This window comes from Antechinus flavipes, chromosome 3 (genome assembly GCF_016432865.1).
Source record: "Antechinus flavipes isolate AdamAnt ecotype Samford, QLD, Australia chromosome 3, AdamAnt_v2, whole genome shotgun sequence".
In the NCBI taxonomy this organism is placed as follows: Eukaryota; Metazoa; Chordata; class Mammalia; order Dasyuromorphia; family Dasyuridae; genus Antechinus; species Antechinus flavipes.
This window is the reverse complement of record NC_067400.1, coordinates 475,408,164-475,420,174: the sequence shown is the minus strand read 5'-3', so window position 1 is coordinate 475,420,174 and position 12,011 is coordinate 475,408,164. Positions and strand designations below refer to the sequence as shown.

Genomic DNA, 12,011 nt, shown 5'->3' with positions numbered 1-12,011 from the left:
GTGCACACTTATATGGCTAAGAGAGAAGAGAGTAAGTGTCTCTACTGGGTTTGTATCCCAAAGAGATCATAAAAAAGAGAAAAGGACCAGAGGCACAAAAATGTTTGGGGCAATTCTTTTTATCGTGGCAAGAAACTGGAAGCTGAGTGGATGCCCATCATTTGGAGAACAGCTGAATAAGTTATGGTATATGAATGTTATGGAATATTATTGTTTGTTAAATGGTCAGCAGGCTGATTTCAGAGAGGCCTGGAGAGACTTACATGAACTGATGCTGAGTGAAATGAGCAGAACCAGGAGAACCTTGTACATGGCAACAAGATTATGTGATGATCAACTGTGACTGATGTGGCTCTTTTCAACAATGAGGTGATTTCAAGGCAGTTCCAATAGACTGGGATAGAAAGAGCCATCTGCATCCAGAGAGAATCATGGGGACTGAATGTGGTTCAAAGCATATATTTTCATTTTTTGTGGGTTTTTTTGCTTTTTTCCTTTCTCAAGGGTTTTTTTTTCCCTTTTTGGTCATATTTATCTTACACAGCATAACAAATATGGAAATATGTTTAGAAGAACTACATATGTTTAACTTATATTAGATTGCTTGCTGTCTTGGGGAGGGGAATGAGAAGGAGGGAGAAAAATTTGGAACACAAAAGTTTTGCAAAGATATCTGGAAAAAATAAAATACTATTGGGGGAAAAAAGAAATGTCTCATTAAAAAAATTTATTTTGAGGCAGAAAAAAGGATGGCTGAAATTAGAAAGATTGAATATACTTATTGCTAAGCCTCACTCTGAGTATACATAGAATTACAAGCAGTAGCAAACGGTACATGGAGAGAGCAAGGCAGAGAAATTGATAGAGTCATCCACAGCCAGTGCCAAGGGACAGTCTTTCTTCTTTGTTGGATCCCATAACTTGGCCCTTTCCTGCTCCCAGGCAGATCTCTGATGTATGGCTATGCTACTGATGAGAAACAATTTCAGTCTGAAATGTCACCATATTTTTTCTTATGCACCCTTGCTCTCCCCCCACCCCTCCTCCACACCCACACATAGGGATACAAATCTTCAAAGTGGAAGTAGAAGTTGGAAAAACTGTGTCTATAAATCAGTTCACACAAAAAAGACTTGAGGTTTTCAGGGATGTACTGGAGCTAGCTCAAACCAGCTCTGGAGACCAATAAACGGTCACAGCTTTTGGAAATCTAAAAATGCTATTTTAAGGCTTATAGTTTTTTTTTTAATAGTTTAGCCTTAAAAAGAGAGAAAATGGTAATAATTCAGATTAAACTTAGAAGTATATCAGGCGCATATTATTTTTATTACATATTTGCCAGCATACCATTGGGTTTAGTGTATTATAAACTCAACATGTCAGCAATGTGACATATAAGCCAAAAATGTCAGTGCAGTATTAATCTGCATGAATAAAAAATATAATGTTAGTGTGGGGCAAGTAATAGACCTTTACCATCCCCTGGACTCTTGTGGAGTGTTGTGCCCAATCCCAGTCGGCATATTTATTTTAAAAAACACTGACCACCTGGAATGTGTCACTTATAGTATGTTCAGAGGAAGATAATCAGGATACAAAAATTGCTTCAAATCATCCCATATAAGGTTCCCTTTAAGCCACTGCATTACTCAGCTCAGTGAAAAGACATGGAGGTAATGTTATAGTTGATCTCCAGTATTGGAAACAGCATGTGGAAAAGACATTAGATTTGTTTTACTTGGGGGAAAAAAAGCTAAGACTATGGAGATGGATATTATAAAAAGGTAGACTTTATATAAACACAAGGACAAAATTGAGGCAATCACAAAAATTCTTAAGGAAATTCATATGAAAGCTGGATGGTATTGAACAAGTTCAATCAACAAGCATTTATTAAGAAACTACTATATGCTATGTGCTCTTATCGTGACTTTCTTTGCGTAAGGAATTGGCCTATACAACTTGAGATAATTCTGCATTTCTACCCTAAATAGAAATCTCTCTATAAAAATCTGACTGGTTGTAAGTTTTCTGTAATATACCCATTGATCTTTAAGTCTACACATAAATTAAAAGCAAAAGCTATTTAAATCTGTGATCTGGATATGTAACTACTTCCACTAATACAGATTATAAATGATCCACATCTTTTCACCTTTTTCAATTCCTACTTTTATCCTTGCATAAATATCCCATTGGTGATCCATTCAGTGCACAGGTAGGCTTTTTTCTTGTTCTTTTAGCATTCCATGGATCAGATGAGATATTTGAAAAACACAGAACACCTGGATCATGGTAGGTATTTAACATATGCTCCCGTAAAGAAAATCCTTCCCTTTCATCTGAAAACCCAAGTTTACCCTGTGCCCCATGGCTTCTTTGACAACCTATGATTTTGTCTGTAATGAGAACCCTTAAGGAGTTCCTAGTACCACTGGAGATCAGTCATTCTTAAAGAACTCTCTGGTGATGCTGAGGAGTGACATTATATGCACAGACCCACAATGTCGATTTGTACCAAAAGTATGACTCGAAGCCAGCTTTTTCCAATGCTGAGGCTACTGCTCTGTCAACCAGCATGTTAAAGTCACTACTCTTGTATTCCTCATAGTGAAAGGACTTTTCTCAGAACACTGAATCCATGGTAAATCAAGTAATTTAGAGCACTGGCTAAGCCTCAGGGAACTGAAGATTGTTCACTTTTGAAAATTAAAGCCCACAGATAGTTGACACAAATTAGTTCTCTTCATTTAGTACTTATTTTGTGTAAGTGCTATGGCAGACCATGAGATGTTTTGAAAAGAAGGCTCCTGTTTATAATTTAAAAGTACACTAATCCACAATTTGGAATGCAAATGAGAATAGGATACAAATCATGAGAAAAATACAAATTGTGCAAGTCCGAAGCAGGAATGGATTACTTTTGGCTAAAGAAATCAAGACCTTGGAGGCCATCCTATCCAATATAGAATAAAACATGAATTCAATCTGTATTGTACCAAACAACTCTTCCTCTCGCCCCTCCCCTGATAGCAGCCATCTGCCTTTGCCTTCAGACTTCCAGTAATAAGTAATCATAGCCATCCCTTGTGAGGCGGCTCTCTCCGATTCTAGCTCTGCCTTTGAGCTCTCAGCAGAGCATGTCAATGTAGGGAGAAAATGCTGTCTCACAGTTCAGGGAACTTGAATTCAGATCTTGCCTGAAACCTACTTGTGTAACCTCCTTGGATCTATTTCTTCATCTTTAAAATGGGACAGCAAGGTGGCGCAGTGGATAAAGCACTGGGTTTCTGAGTCAGAAAGATTAGTTTTGTGACTCTGGGAGTTATTTGCCATTTGCCTCAGTTTTCTCATCTGTAAGACGAGCTAATAATAGCATGCACCTCCCAAGGTTGTAGTAAGGCTCATTTGATACTTGTAGTTAATATAGTGCCCAGCACACTATAAATGTGTGTAGCAATGAACAATGTTTTTTGAGGTCTCTTCCAGCTCTTTTAAATTTAATTCCCCTTTGATATGATGGCCCGTCAGATAGTTGAAGGGTGATTAGGATATTATCTCTTACAAGATTGTTTATTTGGCTTCTGAAATTACTAGAGATTAGAAATGGCAATTTGAAAGCACTTAGGGGCAACTACAGGAAGGTACATTAATTAACAAAAGAAACTCAGAACTTTATAGGTAGGTGAACTCAAAGTTGTGAGAAGTCATATAAATAGTAAATCTATCTCTGTAACATAAGTGGCACTTTGAATAGGGTATTGTGTGAGTAGGTACTGTATTAGAGCTTAGTATTGTAAGGAAATGGTTATAAAGATAGTCACTGAATCACAAGAAAATATTTGGTAGCTTTATTTTAAGAAGGCCAGAACATACAAATTGTATTTTAGATTTTTCAGCCGAATTATCTAAAAAGAAAATTTTGTTTTTGAAGAGATGACTTTCCCAGGAAACTTATCTATCAATGTAAATAATTTCCTGAGATTCCCAATATTCAAAGCTTCTATGTGCAGGAACAGTTCTATAGAAGTTTGGATTTGCAGGAAACTTGCAAAATCTGAAAGGTGTATCCTTCCTGGCAATTTCAAAAGTATCTCAATCCCCATAAAGAATGATATATTCGGGCAGAAATTTAGTTTTGGGAGGAACTATACTGGATTTATGGGTTAGGAAGAAATAATACTTCCTGAAATAAGGAAGGGAAAATGTGGGAAATAAGGAGGGGCCCATAGAAGTTTCATGTCATAATGAACAAGGCATTTTGCCACAAAGACTAAATTCATAGGCACTTATATCCTAAGTAGGGATTTTGGGATGGTTCCCTAAATAACCCACTCCAAGATGGTATATCCATCATGAGGTTGTGAACTCTTTTGGAGTACACTCTAGAAACCTGGACACCGAATTTCTAAGGCTCTCTTTGGAGCAGCTGGAGGATGGAGCCCCAAAACAACTCTATCAATTAGAAAATCCCCAAACTGGAAGCCATACCATGCTAAATCCAATTCCTCCTGGTAGATTCTTCCCATCTTTTAACTTGTAGAGAAATAAACACACATAGACACAAAGATATCTGTTTTAACCTGAATTATTTCTGTTGACTTGTATATTTGAATTGACCTCAGTGGGACATTTGATTTAAACGACAAGACATTGCAATCGGGATTTTCCCTTTACAGTACAAAACCCCTCCCCCAAACCAAAACCAGAACCCCACATCAGCCTTATACAAGGTTGGAAGAAAGTGGTAATCTAAATATTTACATATGGGGCAAAGAATAAGCCACAAAATTATTTACAAAAAAATACATAAGCTTCTCAGCATATATATTTTACACCAGTTCACGAAAATATTAAAACATAAAAATAAGACATTATATAAATTAAAGTTAAAAGAACTCAGAAATGTGATTCAAAACTTTCTAGGACACTTTTATCATGCGGGTCATGGTTGAAGAACCAAGTTTTCTACTGCATTTAACATAAACTGCAAAACAACCTTATCTCATTCTTTGACCATAAAAATACAAACCACCTATTGGGGGGATGGGAGGCTTTTTCCCTTCCCTTGCCCACCTTATGCACTGGCATTTTCATGCACACAGTTAAAATTTATCATACCTGACACTCCTGTAGCACTCGGGACTGAAAAATCACATGCCTCTATTCTTTCTGAAAACAACCTTCAAATATTCTTTTACTTTCACTATCATTCATTACACATGTTTCTGAGACAATGCTTTGCCAACATACTAATGGGATGAGCAATAGATATGGGTGAGGATACAGAATGATTCAAATAGTGGATCTGCTTGTTCCTTCTGTAATCAAAGGGGAACAATGCATTTTAAGCTGGTAAAACTGTACCCTACTGCCCCCCGGAAGATGAAATATTTTGCTCTTTCTTCCTCATTCTTTCAAGTCTTACAAATGTTCCCTCTTCAAAGAAGCACATTTTCTATTATCTGAGTATTTCCAACCTGACCCGACTTTTTTTTTCCCCACAAAACACTTTGCTTTATGGTAAATATAAAGGGATAAGGGAAGAGATGCATGAAGCATTCTCAGGACAATTGCAGAGAACTTGCATGTGTTAGAAGAAACCAAACACATGATAAAATTAGGCTCAGATGAGAGGAACTAAAAACTAAATGGCACCTTTGAGACTATTTTGAAAATTCTGCAGTTGGACATTCTGAGAAAATTTCTTAGCCAAATCAAATGGAGACGACCATAAATTTAGCCAAAAGAACAAAATGCTAGTGATTTCGCTACTAAAAGAATTAAAGAACTAGATGATAGGTTTAATGCATAAGGCAGCTCCATTTTTGTTGATGATGATGCCCCATGTCAAAAAAAATTAACTTCAATGCCTTTCCTAGGTTTGTGAAGTCACATCCACAGTGACTTATGCTGAGGTAACTTGGCTCACAGTGATTTGCCATCCAATTTCTACCCCATAGTATTAGCAAGAAAGAGACCATGCAAAGCTCTTCAAATAATTGAAAACATAATTAAGGCTGTGTCTGCATTAGAGAAAACAACTGTAGATTCTGTCCAGAGTTCAGTTTTCATAAATTTAATGATCCTTTGAGTCATTACCTATGTCAAACTATTTACCTGTGGGCCTCTGTTAGGAATTTTTCCAAGGAAAAACTTTTTAGCACTTTGTTTTTCTCAGTTTTATGATTCAGAGATGGAAAATATACATATATAAAAAATAGACTGATTAAACAGGCTTTTCTTCAATCATTTCCTCCAGGGCATACAATTACTACTAATCATGCAAACCTATTTTATACTATTCCCCTTTATCTCCTCTTCCCTTTCCTCCAATCATCAAGCTATTGATGAAGTATCAGTTTTGTATTGCCAATGGGTCAACTAATCAAGGGCCAACTAGGATTAAGAAATCTTAAGTGTTGGAAATTGAAATTTAGATGACTGGTAGACATGTCAATCACTTTAAATTATGTAGGAGTATTCTATGAAGCTCCTTATTGTTAGAATATACTTTGAGAGTAAAGATTGTTTCAGTCTTGAATGTATATCCTAGTACCTATAGGTGCCTGGGACATTGCTGGTGCTTAATAAATGCTTATTGATTATCAGAAAGATAAAGATTTTTTCTAAACAAGTTGGATCTGTGCATTTGGTAAAACTACATGAACTTCCACAGGCCAATCACATGCAAAAAAAAAAAAAATCAGTTGCTTCCCAATTTCTACTGTAGACACACCCCTAAATGAGTATTTAGACCACTGCTGTTAAAGTAGCTATGACCAAAGCTGGGAGATCAAAAAAAAAAACTTTGGAGATGGTTACTCTCCCCCCCCCCAAAAAAGCAAATAAACAGACAAAAAAGGATGATTCTTTTATGACATGATAGTTAAATCTTTTGTTACTTAATCATTGAAAATTGCAATGATATGATGTTCTGGTCAAAGATGAAATGATGTGAGCCCTTGTATCTGTGATTTCACAGCAATGATAGCAGCATGATTTTAGCCTCATGAACACTTCATTTGCTTTTTCTTTTTTCACTGAATGAAACTCACTCTGAGTTTATTTTTTTAAAAAGTCAGAGAAATTTTCATCGACTAAATTTAGATTCTCCAACTGTTTTCACCAAATTGACCATTTAAAAGATGTTAATGCCTAAAACGTAAGCATTAGTAATCTTGTATGATGAAATGTCAAAATATGTTCTTTTAGAAATAAACAACTGTACCACTACCCTGGTAGAGCTGTGAAGAGAGGAAATATACAAAAAGAAAACTATTTGGCTGGAAAGATCTGTCTTATTCCTATTGTCATAAGGAATTCCTGTGAGTTATTAAAAACAAAGTCTTGGGGACTAATTATACAGAACGTTTCTACAGAGTTACAAAGTGATGTACCTGAAATGCTGGTGTGAATGACAATTACAATAAAACAGTGATCCCACTAAAAACACAGTGAACTAAGAACATGTATTTACTCAGTACTTACATGGTACCTACACAGAGTTCCACAGGAGGATGATATGGTACAATGTACTAAGCAGTTATTATAATAGCTTACATGTTCCCATAAATAATTGGTACCTACATTAAGAATCTCCAGGTAACCTGCACTCTGGTTTAGAAACAAAAATTAACACAAAATAAATTTGTAAATTAGGGTATGTTCTCTGTGTTTATCCAGCCAAACCATGCTGCTGTATTTTCCATGACAGTGTTATGAAATGTTTTTACTAGAAATTACAATTTATCAAGATTTTTTAATAAAAACTCAATGATAGTAAGCACATTAAAAGAATTGACAGTTTCTGAGGCTAAGCCACAAAAACAAAGAGGATTTTTCCTTCTTTCATTTAGAAGCTTTATTGTTATTTTAATGAAAAATCCTTTATGCATTTATGAAGGTAATTAACAGAACTGTGAAAAAATAGTTTTCACAGGGCACTGAGAATATTTTTTAAAACGTTCTCAGGCTGAGGGAACAAATAATTTCTTAAATGTTTAAATTTATTTAATATTAACTGTTTCCTAATTAATATTAATAACTTTCTGACTTTAATTTAGTATACTTGTCTCCTAGAAGAGAGGGGTGATTAGGTGAAAATGACCCAATATTCTGGGAATGTCACAGTATTTACTGGGGAAAAGTTAAATAGGAAACCAAAAGTAGAAGTTAAATCCTACCAGCAATTAATGCAGATTTTCCAATACTATGCATATCAAGTACCAAGAAAAAAAATGACAATGTTAATTTTATTTAAAAAGCAGCAGCAGCCCCCAATCTCATTCTAATTTGCCTTCTCTGGTGAATTTGGTCTGTGACTAAATTCTTTGCCATATATTCAAAATGAAGCTCTCCACAAACATTCAGGTCCTCCTTTAAATAACACACACAACAGAGTCTGTGGATGAGGGATATGGTGATAGGAAGGAGAAAAGATGATAGTTTGTTTCCTTTTCTTATTGGGATATTTTGGTTGGTTTTTTTTTTTTAATTTTTTGTGTATTTTTTAATCTTTTTGGTCGTTGAAAAAATAAAACAGTCCACTGTCCAGCAGAGGCTGCTTTAACTCTATTGTTCTCAGGGCTCATTCTGCATGGATCTGTGTTTCAGGATTCTGCAAGGACAACTCTGTGGAAATGAAAGCCCCTTGACCCAGAGCTGTGGCATATGTCCTATTTTGTGGATGGGGAAAACCAGGAGCTATGAATGTACCCATTCCTCCTCCTCCTCCTCCTCCTCCTCCAAAACCTCCCCGCTGATGCTGAGACATGGGGTGATAATCATCCAAATTCTCATACTGAGATAATACAGTCATATTACTTTGGCGCTTGCCATGGGTTTGGTACTGGTACAGGAGACTGGGGTCCCTCTCCATACTTTGTGTATGATGGAGTTTCAGACTGTGACTTCGCTCTGGCTTAGGTGGGGGAGCAGACTGCACAGGATGTTCTTCTTCCTTATAGCAGTCTCTTGAGAGTTTCTCTGAGGCAGGAGGCTGCCGCATACGCGGCCGCTCTAGATCTTCAGAAGCCCTCACATCCTTGTGGTTCAATCTCAAAGTCTCCTGGCCTACTGTACTATATTTTCCTCCAGCAAGATGATAGCTAACTGGTTCAGAAGCGTCTGGGATGCCTTTGGTCCCATAATCTAACTGACCAGTTCCTGGGGGATAAGGAGGCCCATTTTTTGATTCACATAACTGCCTATGGCTTACTTCCTGGTGTGCCCTGTGTTCAGAAGCATTGGAGCTCATGTCATGGATTTTTCTGTTCCTGAGGCTACTTTGCTTCAGAGGGAGAGACGGCTTCTCTGACTGCCCATTGCCATAGCCACCATGGTAATGGGCTCTGTCTAACTCTGGCTCAGGATGCTTTTTATAGAAGCGTTCATCTCCCTCTGGGGTAACTGCCTTGGTGGGATATCTCCCTTCTTTCCCTTCTGCCACCGAAAGAAGTCCAGTTTTCCCAGGATCTGATTTACTCCGTAGATGGATAACATAAATCCCACCCATGTCATCCTGCACAGCAGGGGTCATGTTGTCATACTGGGACATAACCGGCCCTTTAACCTTTTGCCGTGCTCGGCTTTCCCGTCGGATGGACTGCATGCGGTATTTTTCCATGTCTTCCAGGTCCCATGAAGTATACATATGTTTCACATCAGCTGCTGAAGTCACATTGATAAGATTGTGTTCATTCCCAGAAAGGTAGCCAACAATGTTGCCTTGGGGACGAGGGGGCAAACCAGGGTAACGGTACAAGCTCTTTCCCTGAAGCCTGGGATTGTAGAAATTGAAATCACGGTTGGGCATGCGATGCAGCGGCCTCAACTGTACCGTGCTATAAGCATCCACATCATAGAAGGGCCCGTCGGAACTATAATAGGGACCAGAAGAACTGGAGTAAGGGCTGTACCGGTAGTGAACTCTGCCATTCTCAAAGTAAGGCTGTAGCTGAGTTACGTGGTAATCTGAACGGGCCTGGGAGGACTGATATGGCTTATACTGGTAAAGGGGTCTCGGGCAATAGGATGGCTCATCATCTGGGGGTACTTCTGTCCGAGAAATGGGGACAGAACGGATCATAGAAGATGGAGGGGCATGTAAGGACTGTACTCTGCGGATAGTGGGGTACGGAGGAATGTCTTCAGGATAACAAGCACTCCGAAGGGACGGGCTTACCGAGGACACATACTCGACCCGGCTGCATGGCTTGGAGTGGTACCCGGATGAGTTTTTCCCAGGGGGTATATATGTGTTATAACGGGGACCCATGCAACTTGGTGTCTCTGATCTGGAACCATAGACATGGTGCTGCTCGGGTTTATGGTGGTGCAAGGGGATACTCTGCGGACGGTACTGACAGGCTGAAGTCAAGCCAAGGTGCAGACAGTTTTCTGCCCCGTGGGAGTCAGCTGTGACATCGGGCCTTATGTAAGAGGGGTAAGTTGTTTTCTGAGAGGCGTGCTTCGGCTGAGGGACAGGGGGCGGGGGAGGCAGGGCATCATCCATGGAAGCTGATGAAGCGACAATGAAGGCATGGTAATTGGAAGCACTGGCTGCATCTGGATTACCAGAGTGTATGGCCGCAGCAATCTTACTATCCATCGTCCTCGTGGGTGGGATTGGCAGGGTGAAGCCTTGGGAGGCATGCACAGGAACAGACTCAGAACGCAGGTGGAGAGGGGGGGCTCTTGTCCCCTCCCAGACCTTCTCAGGAATGCTTGGGGGGACGGCAGAAGCATAGGTGGCACATCGAGTGGTAGTACTACCGCTACCATCACAGGTAAAGATGGAGGATGGTTCTGCTCCTCTGGGCTCAGGTGGCTTCTCTGGAGCTGAAGCCACTCCACGCACCTTTTGAGAGAAAACAAATATGGGGTTATTTACTTTGTTTTCTTTGCTCCTTTCTATAGGCCAAGATAAAGAGTCAACCACAATTACATATTTACCTGAACTACCTAGCAAGTAACCCTTGGTAACAAAAGGAGACTTTCCTTCAATTAGAAGATTTCCTGCTGCTCTTATTTTCTTACCTGTAGAATTACTTTAACCTTGCTGATTTCCCCACTATAAATATATTTCTATCCTATTACTAATTAATGTATGTTTATTAATCTTCATTGGCCTAAACACCAAGAACTTTCTACAGATATAATGTGGTCAAATTATCAAGAAAAATTCACAGATGGTGGCTGACCACTTTGTACCCCGAATCAGTTTACAAGAAGAAAAAATAGCCAAGTCTATGTCAATGGCAGAACTTGCCTCTACCCTGAGAGTTACTTCACCTTGGAGGCAGAAGGTAGATTTAACCACATGACTATCATTGTAAACCAGAGATGGGGATTCTAAAAATGGCATCCTCCTCTGTGAACCAGAAATCCAGGTCCTTTTTGCTCACACTCAGGATCACAAGATAATGATACCACCAAAGGAAGTGTAAAAGTCAGCTAGTTCAACTCTATTATTTTACATAAAAGAAAATTGAGGGCCAGCATGGTGAAGCGGCCTGTCCAAGGACATCCTCACCCAGCTTGTAAGTAAGTGAAGCAGGACCTGAATTCAAGGTACTTCAACTTTCATCACTTCACACTTCCACTGTGCTATAAGACCTATTCCAGCTGACATTAAGAAACCAACAGTGTTTAGAATAAAAAATCACCTAGATTTTAACTTTATACCCCCTATACAATATTCATTCTCTCAAGATAGTAAGTGCTTGTGATCCAAACTGCTAGTTAAAGTTTTAAAAATGTTTCTAGTAGTGTTAATTCTATGAGATTTTTTTTTTACATTTTTCTAGTGACTGATAGGAAATATAAAATGTCTTATTTACGTACAAGAAATCTGTTATCCTATTTTTTTGGTAGTTTTAATTGAGGCACAGAGGTTAAATGACTTGCCCAAAGTCACAGTCAGTCAGTGGTGGACATAAAGAAAGAACTTGTAAACCCTGATACCTAAAGTCCAGTTTGACTCAACAGACCATGCTTCCTTTGAGTTA

At 38.6% G+C, this 12,011-nt stretch overlaps 1 protein-coding gene across 2 annotated transcripts in view; it reads right to left on the bottom strand.

The window, feature by feature from the left end:
• Positions 1-4,572: 4,572 nt before the first annotated feature.
• ARHGAP32 (Rho GTPase activating protein 32) overlaps positions 4,573-12,011 on the bottom strand; it is a 417,059-nt gene continuing 409,620 nt past the window's right edge. For both annotated transcript variants that reach the window (XM_051986687.1, XM_051986688.1), the window contains one exon: positions 4,573-10,861. In XM_051986687.1, coding sequence (XP_051842647.1) covers positions 8,591-10,861 — 2,271 coding nt within the window. In that variant the 3' untranslated portion in view covers positions 4,573-8,590. The remainder of the gene's footprint in view (positions 10,862-12,011) is intronic.